Source organism: Lolium perenne, chromosome 4 (assembly GCF_019359855.2).
Source record: "Lolium perenne isolate Kyuss_39 chromosome 4, Kyuss_2.0, whole genome shotgun sequence".
Classification (NCBI taxonomy): Eukaryota; Viridiplantae; Streptophyta; class Magnoliopsida; order Poales; family Poaceae; genus Lolium; species Lolium perenne.
In genome coordinates this window covers 291795313-291811377 of record NC_067247.2, presented here as the reverse complement: position 1 = coordinate 291811377, position 16065 = coordinate 291795313, and the positions used below count along the sequence as shown (strand labels likewise).

General features: G+C 44.1%; 2 protein-coding genes across 2 annotated transcripts; one reads left to right on the top strand and one right to left on the bottom strand.

The window, feature by feature from the left end:
• Positions 1-2688: 2688 nt before the first annotated feature.
• On the top strand, positions 2689-4908 carry LOC127295761 (small ribosomal subunit protein eS7). Its single transcript, XM_051325754.1, has 6 exons — positions 2689-2819; positions 2907-3009; positions 3119-3192; positions 3399-3522; positions 4167-4349; positions 4576-4908. Exons 2-6 carry the CDS (start codon positions 2935-2937, stop codon positions 4696-4698), a joined length of 579 nt encoding a protein of 192 aa, XP_051181714.1. The 5' UTR covers positions 2689-2819; positions 2907-2934; the 3' UTR covers positions 4699-4908.
• Positions 4909-6800: 1892 nt separating this feature from the next.
• On the bottom strand, positions 6801-9725 carry LOC127295760 (LEAF RUST 10 DISEASE-RESISTANCE LOCUS RECEPTOR-LIKE PROTEIN KINASE-like 2.5). The gene is made up of 3 exons (XM_051325753.2): positions 8534-9725; positions 8410-8442; positions 6801-8304 (listed from the first exon to the last, which is right to left on the bottom strand). The coding sequence occupies exons 1-3, from the start codon at positions 9282-9284 to the stop codon at positions 7193-7195; spliced, it is 1896 nt and encodes a 631-aa protein (XP_051181713.1). The 5' UTR covers positions 9285-9725; the 3' UTR covers positions 6801-7192.
• Between the last annotated feature and the right edge of the window lie 6340 nt (positions 9726-16065).

The window sequence follows — 16065 nt, the reverse complement described above, 5'->3', positions numbered from 1 at the left end:
TCAAGAAGGCCTACAAGAAGAAGCCAGTTCCCCCTGCTGCACCTGCTTTTGGCTCCTTTTTGGGAGATGCCCACTCTAGTGGCTTTGCCCCCGCTCGCCATGTTGATACCCCTGTGATTCAGAAGCATGTGAAGAAGCTTAGTTGGTTTCAGCGCAATGTTCTGTGCATGAACATTGAGATTCACAAGGAAAACTTTGAGGCCAGCCGTCAGCGCTCAGAGATTCAGCATACTCAGGCGGTCATTCTTCACAGGCTCAGTGGTGAGCAAGGACCTCCGCCTCAGCCTCCAGTTCACCCAGCTTACAGTGGGTGGCACTCTTCCCAGGTTCCATGGACCGATCTTGAGCAGTGTATTCAGAGGGCCAACATCGCTCGCGACTCTCCTCCAGCCACTGACAGTGATGAAGAGTATCACATCGAAGAGGACTCCGAGTGATCTCCATGGGGCGCATAGCATCGCTCTTTTTTCCTTTTTTGCGTCTCGATGCCAAAGTCTTCTCTACGGGGATTTGCATGGTTAGGGCACAAGCATATGAGTTTATCATTCCTTTATTGCTTGTGTCCCCTTTTATGTTGTTTATTTGAACTATTTGGCTTGGTTTGTTCGTTCAAAACTTTGTGTTATGTGTGGTTGTGAGACATTATGTTGAAGGAAGATAACTGATGAATGAACTAAGCCAATACAAAAGAAGAAAGTTGTGGAGGCTGTTCATCAGGTGTTGAAGGAAGATAACTGATGAATGATGGTGTTCGTTTCTCTGGTGGCATCGAGGCGTGTGTGGTTTTCCAGTAATTAGGATGATGATTGTGGCATGTATGGAATTTCTCTATATGTTACGAATAGTACATGTCTACTACTATATTGTGAACAATACATTTTTTTACTTTTGTGTAGGTTACATAAATGGATATTTTAGTTCCAAATGTGATATACACATACCTATATACATTCCTTTTTTGCGAGGGTCCTACATACACTACCCATATAATTTATGACACTTTTTTTCTAATCTTCGGATGTACTATATAGGGTGCGCGGGCACGTCAGAGCCAAAAATTCACGTTCATATTTTTTTCTTCCTGAGGAGAACGATGCAAAATGCCTCTTCTTTGATTCGCAACAAGAATGCCTCTCCTTTCTATAGGAGTTAAATACACTAATACTCCTTGTACTTGTGCGTGTGGCTCGATTTAGTCCTCATACATGCAATTTGCAGAATTTGACGCACTTACTTGTCAATTGGATTCGATTTAGTCCTAAAGCCCAGGTTTGCCGTCAAAATTGCGCTGATGTGTGAAAGAACATCTCTCACACTATGTTTTGAATTGTTTGATGTCAATATATGTGATACACTAATGTTTGATGTAGTGGTGTAGAGAATATATATATATATATATATATATATATATATATATATATATATATATATATACATGTATATGGGTGTCTTGTGTGGAAAAACGAGACAAAAAGGAGCAAACAGATTTTCTCCAGGCCGGATAATCCGGGCCGGATATTTGCAAAATATCCGCCCCCCCAAATCGGCTAAGGACTTTTGGCGATGCGGCTCAGTACATCCCTGGACATAGGCCGAATTTTTGGCCGGACTTTTGCCTAGAATTTCCCAGGGGCCAGACTTTTCAGGGGGGCCGGATTATCCGGCCCCAACTTAGGCCGGATTATCCGGCCCTCGAAGATCTCCATGGCTGGATTTTGAGAGGGGGTATTTATACCCCCCTTCGTCTTTCTTCCAACCTGCTCAATCATTTCATAAGTTCATCCCCATTAGAGCCAACTCAAGCCACCTCAAGAAACACAAGAATTACAAGATCTCCTCCTCCATCCAACCAAAGCTCTTGATCTTTGGAGATTCGAAGGAGAAGACCCCGATCTACATCTTCACCGAAGCGATTTACATTTCCCCCTTATATGCTTGAGGCCCTTTTGCTAGTGTTCCTCTTTTGAGAAACCATAGTTATTTGTACTTGATATTATTTTTGTTGTTGTTGTTGTTGTTGTTGTTGTTGTGTTGTTACAGATTTGGGAGCCTCCAATTTGGTTGTGGATGTGTGCCCCAAGAACTTTGTAAAGACCCGGTTTCGCCTCGAGGAATCCCTTAGTGGAAGTGGGCTAGGCCTTCATGGCGTTGCTCACAGGAGACCTGAGTGAAGCCTTCGTGGCTGTTGGTCTGGCTTTCATAGCGACCACACTCCTTCGAACGTAGACGTACCTTCTTGCAAAGGAAGGGAACTACGGGAATCAACTACGTGTCTCCGTGTGCTCCACTCTCGGTTACCTCTATCCTTTATCTCCTCTATATATTCCGTAGCCATATTTTGCTTACTCATTGACCTTGTCGTATAGGTAAATTCACATAGTTGCATATCTAGAGAATTTACCTTTGTGTCAAGTCTAAATTGAAAAAGAACTAAAGATTGATTAGCACCTATTCTGCAAATAGTAAATATGAGGACAAAATCGAGCTACAAGCACAAGTTTTTTTTTAGACAGCAAGCACAAGTATAAGAACTGTATTTAACTCTTCCTATATCGATAGAAAAAAGCCTACTGTCATCCATGAAAAGCCAGCCCAGAAAAACAAACCCAAAGTACTTACAACTAAAAAGGCCTCACATTTTACACAGGCCAGGCTGATCGACCAAGCATACACGGCCCATACATCGCATCACATCTCGTCGGCCCATTCCTCCGGATTAGGGTTTTATAAGAGCGCTGTCTGCGAGCCTCTCACGACTCCTCCCAAACCCTAGCGCCGGCGCCTCCACTTCCCTGCTCCCTCATCTCCTCGCGCCAAAGGTATCTTCTTTCCCTCTCCCCGTCCCTCCGCCGCCACCGCTCGCCGTGCGCGCTCGTTTCTGATCTCTACCAATCGAACCTTTGCAGCGGCAGGGCCCGGCGAAAGGGAAGCAAGATGTACACCGCCAGGAAGAAGATCCAGAAGGACAAGGGCGTCGAGCCCTCCGAGATCGAGGAGACCGTCGCGCAGGTGACTGGCTCTTCCCTTATCCTCTCCTGCCCCGTCTCTTCTTTCTAGAACCGCTCCGCGTTTGGATTCGTCAGGGTGTGACAAGACCGTGGTGTTTGGTATCTTGCAGGCTTTGTTCGATCTGGAGAACGGCAACACTGAGCTCAAGAGCGACCTCAAGGACCTCTACATCAACACTGCTCTGTAAGCCGCCTTCTGTTGCATCCAGTCTGTCTAGATCTTATATGTGCCTTCCTGTTTATGTTGCGGAAAGAATGTTTCGAGAAACTATGTTTTCGGAAACAGCTCGCTAACATTGTTTTACAAAACAATAATGTTTGTGGAAAACAATGTTTCCTATTTATGTTGCGGTGGAGACGCGTTGTGATGTGGGGGTGTTGTGTTTGCAGCCAGTTGGATATCGTTGGGAACAGGAAGGCCGTGGTCATCCATGTGCCCTACCGTCTGCGCAAGGCCTTCAAGAAGATCCATGTCAGGCTCGTCAGGGAGCTCGAGAAGAAGTTCAGCGGCAAGGTGAGTTGCAAATGCTCTGCTGCTCTGTTGTGATTTAGCACTTTCTTGCTTAGTGCATGCTTGGGTTGCTACTCTTAAACGATGTAGATAGTACCCTGCAGTAGCAGTGCTGAACAATTGGGCAGGTTAATTTTTTATGATTGTTGCGTTGCTACTAGAATCTAGTATTGCAATTCAAATAGGGGGATACTGAATTTACCACTCACTGAAGAACTGATTGTCTAACGCACAAAACCAACCTTTGAAGTGCAACTTGCCAAGATTTGTATATCAAGATGCTTGATTATATTGACACTTGGGCATGTCTGGTTTACCTTGGTAACATAGAAATAAAATCCTGATTTCTTAGGTAGCCATTTCTGTTATCAAATTCCAGCAATCAAAATATTATAGCTGTCAGACACAGAAGAGTGACCTTTCTATAATTTATTCCGTTGCATGAACTGTTGAGTTATGCAGTATTATAGTTTTGAGCTTCATGCTTATTGAACTTGTCAGACTTGTACTGTACCATTTTCTTTAGAAACTGGGCAGCTCATTAACTGAACATGTGCTCTTTCTGTTTGAAAGAGTTTGTTTAAAACTGTAATAGGCTGCCGATCATCAATCAAACAGTGAACTGATTATCTGCTTTGCTTACACAGGATGTGGTTTTTGTCGCAACAAGAAAAATTGTGAGGCCCCCCAAGAAGGGTTCCGCTGTTCAGCGCCCCCGCACCAGAACTCTGACAGCTGTCCATGATGGTATCTTGGAGGATGTTGTGTACCCTGCTGAGATTGTGGGGAAGCGTATCAGATACCGTTTGGATGGTGCCAAGGTCATCAAGGTACATTCTGCAACTTCCCTAGTATATTGATGTTCATATAATTCCTATGAGAAGTAGACCAAAGCATAAATACATTGATAATTGCATCTGTAGCACTGTAATTGCTACATATTATTATTTGATATGGTTCTTTGCACTAGCCTGTTACTTGTCATCTTGCACTTCACAGCCAGCCTGATGGGCTTGCAATGCTACAATCGGTCCTTATGTTGTGATGTTCTTTCAGATCTACTTGGACCCAAAGGAGCGCAACAACACTGAATACAAGCTGGAGACCTTCTCTGCAGTCTACCGCAAGCTTTGCGGAAAGGAGGTCGTCTTTGAGTACCCAGTGACCGAATCGGCTTAAATATGCATGCTTGGATACCTCCATTTTCACATCTTTCAAGTCCAGATGGTTTGATTGAAGTATCTGTTAGTTTGCTATCAATGTATTCCAGAAACCATAGTTTTGGTAACAACTTGGTGATTAGGCAGTTCGCTGGAGAATGGCAATGAACGTGAACAATGTTGAAGTTTTGAGCATTTTAATTATAGACCTGTGCACTCTTGTCTTGCATTTTGTTTGTTTGGAGTTGTTCAGCATCTGTGGAAGATGTAATGCTTGAGTCGAATATTGTCACTGCATGGTAGATTCTAATTCTGATTGAAGTGACCATCTTTTGGTTCGAGATTGCAGGGCCTCTACATTTCAAAATTTCAAAATGCGTGATTTAGGAATTGTTTTTTTTTGTTCTTTATTACATGTTTTTTCTCACTCATTCATCCTCGTTCTCTTCCCTCTATTTTCTTCAGTCTCTTTTCTCTCCTCTTAGTTTCGTACTTCCCTCTCTAGTCCTTACATTTTCAATGACTTACATTCTTCAGTTCATCGGACATGTCATTTAGTCATTCTTTCTATGTGGCGGTAGCAAGCGTGGGAGCTGTCATTCTTAACTTAAATTTAGCCAGTTTTTTATCATTCATCATTTCTCAGTTTATTGTCAGTCTTTGTTTATCTACCTTGTGATTCTTAGCATTGGCATGTCATTCTTGAGTTATATACCTAGTTATTCACAATCATCCTTCAATATAGAATGGAAACTTTATCTCATTTCTTTAGTATATGCACTTCTTTTTTCAGTCTTACTTTTTATTAATTTTTCTGTCTCATAGTTGGTATCTGCAATGTTGAGTTTCCTCTTTTCACTTCTCTATTTTCATTTTTCAGTCTCACAAGTTCTGTTTTTCATGTGTGTGAGGCTTTCTTGACCAAATGTATGGTTTAGAGCATCTCTACCAGACTAATGTGTCGCAGATCAGCGACCGAAAAGATGGGCCGGCCCGTAAAATAAGTTCGCGGAGGGGAGTTCGGGTCACAAATCCTACTCCCCTCCGTTGTTCCTCTCCCTCTGCCGTCGCCACTGACCATTTCCGGCGAGCAATCTAGCTCGCCCCAGCCACCGATCGAAAGCCCACCGCCACGCGATGTCGTCCCGTGGAGCCTCCTAAGGCCGTGGCGCCTGATTGGGCGGCGGCGACTCGCCGCCACGCCCGCCCGTCTTCCGCACCGATGCGGAGCGGCGGAAATGGAATCGGTCGGAGGGCACGCGCAACGCCCGCCGGTGGACGAACTGGGGGCTCACGCCCCCATGGAAGCTCGCCAGGTACAGCAACGCCGGTGAGGGCTCGTCCTCCGGCCAGTCAAGCCGCGCACCGCGGCTCCCCGTCGCGGACAGCAACGACGACGAGGACCTCATCCTCGCGCGGTCGCCCACCTTCTCCGCCGAGGACTATGTGCATAGTAGCGGCGAGGAGGACGCCGTCCTCGCGCATACCAAGGCCATCAGCGAGGCGGAGGCTCGCGCGCGCTTCCGCCGGGAGGAGGTGGAAGCCGTCCGCCTCGTTCGTGAATACGAGGCGGCCTGCCGGGAGGCCCGCGTCCGCCGCGTCAAGCTCGAAATTGTTGAGCTTGACGCCGACGACGCGTGAAGCTCATCGACGACAGCGTCGACGCCCTCTGTCGCCGAACCGCTGCGCCACCACCGGCATCGCCGCGCGCGTAGGTCAATATAGTGGCCGCATTTTGCTTTAGCTAACTAGCGCTTGTCGGTGTACTAGTAACGTAGCTTTAATTTTATGAATAATGTATGTTTTGATGCTCAATCGGGGCATCAAATTGATGTCGAACTATGATCATCGCCTAATTTACCCACGCCATTTCAAATTTCGCTTTTCAGTTCCATTTTTACGGTTTCTAATCTGCGCCACTGCCAAATTCGAACGAACTCTCGTTTTTGTTTTCGGAAGACTGAAAACCACCTTTTCGGTTTGCACTTTTTCGGGCTTGTTAGAGATGCTCTTAGAACCTGAGAAGCCCTGGGACGAAGGCCTTGACCATCCATCAGGATAAAAAACTCATATTCTCAAAATAAGGCTAAGAAACTCATAATGGAAACTCTGAATATCAAATCCGACAATGAAGCTTATCATTAATTGGAAGACCACTAAGCAGTTATTTACATTCATACACCTCAAAATACCTACCGAGAGTACATGTATGATTAGAATATATTGTATTAGGCTGATCATAGTGGGGAGTAACTTAGACTAGTAACATAGTAGTACATGTTACTAATCTATGTTAGTACCTTTATAGTGAGTAATAACTCATTATATCATTTATTATGTTGTAGACTCATCTTGCTTTGAGGTGTGTGATATTATGGTAACATATAGCTAGTTACCATCTCACGTTTTCTTTTTCATTTATTAGCATACCATGTCACAAAAATGCCTTGGCTATGTTCCTCTCACTATGAGCAGTCTTAGCATATTTAGCATGCACCATATCTGGATGCATATCATGTTGAAGGCATCATGACTTGGACAGATGCATAAGACGAAGCATTTGTCGAGTACTCGGAAGAGCAGAAGAACGGCCTAGGCGGCATTTCCAGTTCAGCGATGTTCCTCTCCAACATCTCTATCACTCTGCTCATGGACGGGCGGCTTTCAGGTGTCATTTGTATGCACCACAATCCAACCATGCTCATCTTTCTTACAACTTCTTCAGTTCCATGTGTGACTTCAAAACCATGGAGATCCCTCGCCAAACGATCATAAACCCAATGTGGAAAATATGTTTCACTAGAGTTGTCTGCATTTCCTTTCAATATTTTCTTCTCCTGGACCATTTCCAGGAGCATCATCCCGTAGCTATAAACATCTGACTTTGTCGATACAACTCCAAAACCTCTGGAGAACACTTCCGGTGCGATGAAACCGACTGTCCCTCTCATTTCAGCCATTGAAAGGACGCTGTCCTTGAGGTGGCACAGCTTTGCCAGTCCAAAATCTGCAATCTTGGGACAGTACTCATGGTCTAGAAGGATGTTGTTAGGCTTGATATCGAAATGGATGATCTGAGTGTTGCAACCCTGGTGTAGATACTCCAACCCTCGTGCGATACCGATCGCGATCTTTTGGAACGTCTCCCATCCGATGGCACGTTTGGAGGTCTCCGAGTGAATGTGCTTCTGCAAGGAACCATTGGACATGTACTCGTAGACAAGCGCTCGATGAGACCCCTCCAAACAAAAACCGAGTAGGCCGACGATGTTAACATGAGAAGTCCGGCCGATACTCATAACTTCATTCAGAAAATCTTCTCCATTGCCTTTTGATCCTTTCAGGAGCTTCACCGCAACTATCTTGCCATCTCGCAGGCTCCCCTTGTACACCACGCCATATCCACCTTCTCCTAGCTCGTCCTTGAATGATCTTGTTATCTTCTTCAGATCCGAGTACATGTACCTTTTCAGAGCAAGAGATCCACATTCTCTTAACATTTCTTCTGTGATCGATGTATTGCTAGAGTAAATTCTGCGGACTGCTGATATGATTTTTCGCTTCTGACGGTACATCAGGTAAGCAAGGCAGGCGAAAACCAAACTAGCCGCAGTAGACAGAGAAACTAAAAGCAAAGAAAAGGTGCAACAGTTAAGAGGTGAACATCAAGCAACTTGAAACTTTAGAGCATGATACTGGACTAGATTATGTTATGCAGCAGAGTGCTTACCTACCAAAATGAGCTTCCTATTCTGATTATTATCTGCATGATCGAGCATGAACATGAGAACATTTCATTATAGGGATGGAACTGACAGAAAATATGCATGTCCTGGTACTGGCAGGCAGCTTACCGCAAGTCGATGGGCGCATGCTGCTGTCCGAGCAGAGGCACGCGAAGTTCGCCGTGCTGGCATCGTAGCGGCACCGCCCGCCGCTCGCTTTGCAGGCGTCGCAGTCGCCGACGGGCTCCCATTCCACCAAGAACCCGCCCTTTATGAGCCGTCTATAATTGGCCGCCGTCATGTCTGCCGCCGGCTCCGACCCGAGCACCGGAAAGTTGCTGATCTCGCAGCTCCCTCCATTCGCCGGCGGCTGGCTCGTGTCGTAGCTTCCCCCGAGGTACACGTATATGCCGCTGCTATTGCCGGTGCAGTTGGTGACCGCGACCGCACCGGGCGGCGGCCGCCTCTCTTGGCACCTGGACAGCATGTAGGCCTCCCGGTTTCTCCGGCTGATTCTGAACCTATCCGTGATGGCGAAGGCGGAGGACATGTTGAACAGGACGGTGCACGTCGTGTCGGCGGCCAGGAGGGTGTGGACGGCGACGAGGGAGCGGTTGCCGTAGTCGATGCTGAGGACCCTCATGTAGGAGCTTCCCAGGAAAGCGCCGTCCGACGCGGAGCCGTTAACGTTGCAAGTGAGCCGGAACGCCGGCGGGCCGCAGGATGACACGTCCTGGCCCTGGCCGGCCAGCCAGAACGGGTATGCCAAGGTGAAGTTCCCGCATGTCGCCTGCGGGCAGCCTGCGTCTCCGGCGGCGGTTGCCAGCTGCTGCAGGGAGGCCAAGATCGGTAAGAGTAGCAACGAGGTAACTGGACGCATTATTGCTGAAATCTTGACAATAGAGAGCTGCTCGTCCTGCTTGCACGTTAAGTTTGTTAATTTTTTTGACTTGTCTCGCCGTGTGCGACCGGTTAACTTTGGGCATTCGATGCCTGCCAAAGATGTCACTATCCTGTGTGTATGTGACACAGGAATTGATGTACACTTCGTGCAAGGTTTCCACAGTCTGGTTGACTCTTTGCTTGCCAACGATGAAACTGGTTCCTTTGAATTGTCACAATTCTAGATGACTCTTCATTGTCAAGGATGAACCTGGTTCCTCTAAATTGTGCTTGCTGCGCTGCCGTCAGTGCTGCATACTTCTCCGGATACGGCAAATTCAACAGGTGATTTGTAGAAGTTGCTTGATTTTCTGCCGAAAAGCGTCATCAAACTTTGCATCTCGAAGAGGCTACCGTGTCCTTTAGTTTTAAACCTTGGTCATGAGTCTGTGGTTGTCCAACAATTCCGTATGACAACATCATAGCTTAGATAGCGCCCCAGCCAATAGAAATTTCATCGGTTAGGACTCGGAAACCTTCCCTTCAAATCGTCCATGCAGCTTGAACTACAGAAAATTGGCTTGAACCTAAACTATCACCGATAAATAGCAAATGTGGTGATGGATCCCAAACTGTATGTAATGTCCCAGGTTTAGAGACGATCGAGGGGTAGAATTTAGAAAGGGATGTGCATTGCATCGTAAAATATGCGGAAATTTCGCGCTTTTAAAGAAAAACTGCATCGAAGGGGGACAAGTTTCTCTCTCGACACCTTACAGGGTTAGGGTTTCGAGAGTGCGATAAACTTGCACCTCAATTAGTTCAATTAGGGTTTTTGAGAAGAGAGGGGAATAGTGCATCACAAATATTAAGTTGCATGATTGAATTGAAACAACTTGGGTTTGAATTTCAAATTTAAACATCACATGAATATTTCATAATTCCAATTAAGGTAATTCATTAAACAAATATCAATAATCAAGTATATTAAATCATTCAACATATAATTAAAGCTCATTAGAGAAACCTTGAGCTTTATTGATATTCACACAAAATACAATGTCAATTACAATATCCAGAATTGAAATATGAATTTACAACACATTACAAGAATTGAAGAAATAGAAAAAGAAAAAGGAAAAATTACAAGTAAATGAAATGTCCTAAACTACACAAGATAATCTTCTTGAAAGGCTTGATCCAGATGATCTTGATCTTCATCTTGATCAACTCTTGATCCCTGCACACACACACACAAATCAAACATGGTTATGGCAAGTGGCAATGCCACTTGGCAGGTTAGCAAAAGAATGAAATTTGAGAGGATATGACCAGGGATCAGCCGAGCTGATCCACTCACATGCACAAGTCCCACACACACACACACACACAAGCAGCTCACACAGCTTGTGTGCATGCTCAACAGCAAGCCAGGGAGTGCTGCATGCACTCCACACACACATAGCCAGGGGAGGGTCGCCAAAATGACCAGACAAGTGCTGTCGACCAAGAGAAGCATGGAAAGGGCCAGTATATAAGTTATTCACAGCAAACCCTAGCCATTTCATCGACAAGCATCACCAGGGTAAGAACACCAAGAACAGCAAGAACAGGAAGAACAGCCACATCTGTTCAACCTATTCCAGTAATCAACAGAAGCAAACCAAGCATCACAAGCTTGCCAGGAGGAGCAGGGCAAGCAAACCAACCAAACCAGAAGAAATCCTCTACACCAACAACCTTTCTAGGAGCTGGAGTGAGGTATACACAAATGATCATGAGCAAGCCATGGTTTTGCTCATAATATAAGCACATGCATACATCACAGCAACAGAAAAGGGTAGAAACCCTGTGTGAGTCATCATATGGCTACTAGCCAATTGGTGCAAGCAAAAATGAGATAAACCAATAGGAAATCACCCAGGGAACATTGGTTATGCCAAACCAGTGGCATAACAAAGGAAATCCAGCAAGGAGATGATCCTATCTAGCTAGCCAGAGTCACTTAGCACCTATGACTACTACACCATCAGACAGGTAGACAATCAAGTGTCTATTCTTTTTTGGTCAACATCAAAAGCATCTGGCAACCAAATATGGTCATGCCAGAGATTATTTGTCCATACACATCAAGCCAACTGAGGTGGGAGCTTCCTGAACAGCAAAGAATTGCTGTTGAGGCCACCTCCACCACTAAACCATCCAACAAAGCCACCCATCATCACCCAGAGGGTTCAGAGTGAGCTAGGGTCCCCAACAAATAGTTGGCATCCCTCTAGCTCAAGAAAATCAAAGAAAAGAATCATCACTGAATTACAGTTCATCCATTTATCCATTTGATCAAGCCAAACTAGACAGATAATTGAAATACACAAGCAACCAGAGGTGTAGACCCTTGCAAATGATCCAGAGGATCACTGCAAGCAATAGCAGACACTTGATCAAGCAAAGCCTGCACCAGCACAACGTATGGTGATACACAATCACCAGGATAAGCACCAGACAGGCACAGACAGTAAGTAAGCAAGCAATCATCAAGCAGCTGATGATCATATGATCACCAGAGCTTGCTAGAGCATGCTAAAGCATGCTAGAATCAATTCTGGCATCAACACATGGACCAAATAATTAAATCAGCCACAAGACATGAACAAATAAATCACATATAATCAAATAAGCTAGATACGATAGTATCCGGAAGCAGTTCATCAAGGGATGGAGCTGCATAGGCACAGCTATGCTCAATGGAGCATTTCCATGAATTATAGCACAAGGGAAAGCACACCAGGGACACTGGCTCTTGCAAATTTGCAAGGATTACACACAGTAATCAAGCGAGGGCAAGGTAATTTAATACACTTGATGATCTAGCAGGAGTAGCATCCAGAACAGAGTCACATGGATAGTTTCAAGCAAGAAATGCAAGCATAAGCAAGCACATAGCTTATAAAAATTGCACAGAACCATGGCAGTAGCAAGACAGGGCTAGTCACACATCAACAACAGCCATAGCAAAGGCGTAGGACAGGGCAAGTAGAGCAGCAACAGCTAGAATCCATGGCAGCAGCAGAGAGCACAGCAGCATACGCGCATCAACAGCAAGCACAGCAGCAGAGCACATAGGTGTAGCAGCAGCAACACAACAAGATGGATGCCAGGGCATCCAGAGGAAGGAGAAGAGGTAGAACAGGTAGCAGAGGAGAAGGAGGAGCAATTACCGGGGAGGAGATGGTCGACACGGCCATGGCGGCCACGGTGGCGCACGCCAGGGTAGGCGACGGCACCAGGCCTGGCCAAGCCAAGCCACGGCGACCACCCCAGCAACCCAGCGCAGCACCACGCGCCTAGGGGAGCGCCAGGAGGAAGGTCCACGGCATCTCCCACGCGCGGCGGCGGCGAACGCCGAAGCCCTTGGCACACGGGAGGGTCGGTGGCGCGCAAACGAGGACGAGGGCGTCAGATCGACGTGGACCACCATGTCTGCCGTCGAGAGGCGGTCCAGATCCGCATCATCTCGTCGCCGGCGATGGCCGGAGACGGCCGGATTTAATCGGCGACGACGGAGGCGATTTTGGTCGCGGGAGCCCGAAAGGGGATTAGGGTTAGGAAGAGGCGAGGAAGACGACGCGACTGGGTCGGTTGGACCGAGCCCAGTGGGCTGGTCCAACCTAACCAGCTCGGCCGCCTGACAGGAGGGCCCAAGGGGCACTTTAGTCTTTTCACAATTTCATTTAAACCAGAAACTTTGAAATTAAATAGAAATTGGATAAAAGCTCTAAAAAAATAATTAAAAATATGAAAACTGCTCAGCATAAAATTCTCTATCAGAATAAAATATCAAAAGGAATTTTTGGAGAAAAATAAGAATAAGTCATATTTTGATGAATATTAAATTCATTAAAAATCACCCAATCTATTTTTAATGATAAAATAAGTCCATAAATCTTTTGGACTTTAAAAACACCTTGACAATATTTCAAGGTAGTATTTTACCCTAAACAGAGTATCCCTAAATCATTCTTAGTAATCACCTCTCACATGAAATGATAAGACATCGGAAGGGGGGAAACGAACCCTAAAAGTTGAATCATGCATAATTGCTTCTTTAACCATTGCCCTTATCGGACAATGATGCTATTTTTCAGCAACAGAGGACAAGGGTCAGTCCACACCTTCGAACTGCAACACTTTGCAGTGTTCAGGCAAGTTCATCACTTGCTCATGCCATTTGAGTTTTTTTACCAAATTACTTGCAAAGTACTATGTTTATCACTATTGCATAAAAACCAAAACCACTATTTTCATAACTATGAATATGACTATGTGGTGGGCAATGGAACCATGGAATGTGTTGATATGGTGGAGGTTCCATTGCAAGGGTTTATATCCATCTAGGATTAAACAACAAATGTTGTCCAGTGATTCTTGTGCCGTAATACCCGTGTTAACCATAAGATCTGGAGTGGGACGGAATAGTCAATTGTATTTCCACCTCTTGTACATCAACGGATGCGCTTTACCGTAGACACTTGTATTCCAAGGGTGCAAGCGGTGGGCTAGGGAAGCCTAAAGTCCCCACGGCATTGTCCGTAGACACTTGTAGCCCGAGGAGCAAGCAGTGGGCTGGGGAAGCCTAAAGTCCCCACGGTTATTGCCGTCTATGATGGGTTGCATGTAATATCCCAGGTATTGGGGTTACAAAAATAGAGGAAACAGATGTGTGCATTGCATTCATGCATAGAAAATCTGGGGAATTTTCGCGCTTTAAAGTAAAACAGTCACAGTAACTGAAGTTTCACTTGACCTTGGTGGAATTGAAGTAGCTCATCAAGTCAAGCGCTACAAACCTCAATGTGACTTTGTGAAAACCTTGTTTTGGGAAGAGATGATTTGATCTAAGGGGTTAGATCAAATGGAACTAATAATCAACACAACAACACTTTACTCCATGATCAACTACTGGATCTTATAAAAGATCATAACATGGAATTCCTTGCAATAACATATGAACCTACAATTAGTTGCAAATCAAGTAACAATAAAATGGAGAAACCATTCTTCACTTATCTTTTCCATGTCTTAAACTAATCCTTGATCCTACCATGAACCTCATGGTATTCCTTCTACTTTAATCTTGGAAGCAAGACAAGGAAATTCAACTTAAGAAATATGTTCTTCTCTATTCCAAATTAATAAGCATCAAACCTAGAGAGGTGAGAGTTCTATAGTATTTATTAGAGAAGCAATGGAAAACCTTAAGTTAAAACCTTGTATATACATCCATGCATTTAAATCACCATCTTTAAGAGAAACCATTTATGTTAAACATAGATATTGATGATCACACCAATCTCTATGGAGCCTAACCATAGGTTAGTATTAAAGACCTTTCCAAATGAGAGAGACCAATCATACAAATCATAGCTTTACCTATTTAAGAATAAGTGACAACCATTGAACTAAAGCATTAGGAGTTAAACCATATCATTTGGGAGTGGTGAGATAGCCAATGCCAAATGGAGTAAGATCATATCTATGAAATGATGAAGTAAAGTAGCAACTAATCCAACTAAGCATCTAGGTGGAGACTTAAACCTTTATTACCTAATGAGATCTTGTGAACATACCATAAACTCTAGAATAATCCATTCCTATATAAGAGAGCTCAAGATCTGGTGTTACACTCAAGTTAGTTGAGGTAACACTTGAATTTAAGGGAGAGAACTATATATACAACCAGATGATTACATCATCATTAATTAAGTAGAACCCTAACATAATATCTCAGGCATTCTCCTAGGATATAAATTATTGAGTCAACCATAACTATGTCTATTCAAGAAACTATAAAGGAAAGTCTATATTTAGTTAATCAAGACAATACTTGATCTTAGAAGTAAGAAACTTAACTCAGGAGAGATACCTTAGGAAGCCAAACCTTGATCATTATAAAATTGAGTAATGATCATAAACCCTAAGAACTTGAGGTAAAGATATTAAGAACAAGTTGATCATGCCTAATCCATGATCATGCTCTTGAGGTATGTGAGGATAAGTTAAACCCTACTAGGATAAGTATATCCCATTCCCACATGAAATCATAGGGAGATAACTAGTAAGAAACCCTAAGCTTATATCCCAACCTTAACTTGTGAATCACTTGGTGATCATAAGTAGAATCCTACCACATTCACATTTCATCCATTCTTCAATTAAAGGACCTAAGAAAACCTTAGTGTAACACTCCATACTTTATATGGAGAAGAAACCATTAATCCATATAACCAAAGTTAACTATAAAAAGAACCATAACCACCTTGGTTACTTTAATGATTAATTAAGGATAATAATAGAAGTTAATTGGTAGAAGATAAAACCAATTCTCAATATCTTAGTACCTAAAGGAGAACATAAAATGTTAATTAAGCCACCACCTTATCATGGTTAGGGGAGATTAACCCTAGCACATGCAATATGGTGTCATCTCATCTCACAACCTAGAATTAAACCTCAACCCTAGTTTATGTATCACTATGGTGATCATAATACAAACCAGGCCATAGTTGAGAGTCAAACCAATTGCCATTAGGTGAATCTCATTAGAACCCTAGAATTGCTCACAAACTACATCTTATGTTTCAATTATGAACCTAAGATTAACCTAGTGTTAAATTATATTATTAAGACCTATAGGTGTTGATCAACCACTTAACATGATAACCAAGACCAAACCCTGATTAGAGTAATATCTACTCTAAGTAATTCAAAGTGTTATTAAA

Bases quoted from the DNA above. Each gene is read 5' to 3' on its own strand.
- LOC127295760 (XM_051325753.2), bottom strand. From the start codon at position 9,284: ATGCGTCCAGTTACCTCGTTGCTACTCTTACCGATCTTGGCCTCCCTG. The intron at 8,443-8,533 runs GTAAGCTGCCTG...TCGATCATGCAG, and splicing joins CATGCGCCCATCGACTTGCG to ATAATAATCAGAATAGGAAG. The intron at 8,305-8,409 runs GTAAGCACTCTG...CTTTGCTTTTAG, and splicing joins TAGGAAGCTCATTTTGGTAG to TTTCTCTGTCTACTGCGGCT.
- LOC127295761 (XM_051325754.1), top strand. From the start codon at position 2,935: ATGTACACCGCCAGGAAGAAGATCCAGAAGGACAAGGGCGTCGAGCCC. The intron at 3,193-3,398 runs GTAAGCCGCCTT...TTGTGTTTGCAG, and splicing joins CTCTACATCAACACTGCTCT to CCAGTTGGATATCGTTGGGA. The intron at 4,350-4,575 runs GTACATTCTGCA...ATGTTCTTTCAG, and splicing joins ATGGTGCCAAGGTCATCAAG to ATCTACTTGGACCCAAAGGA.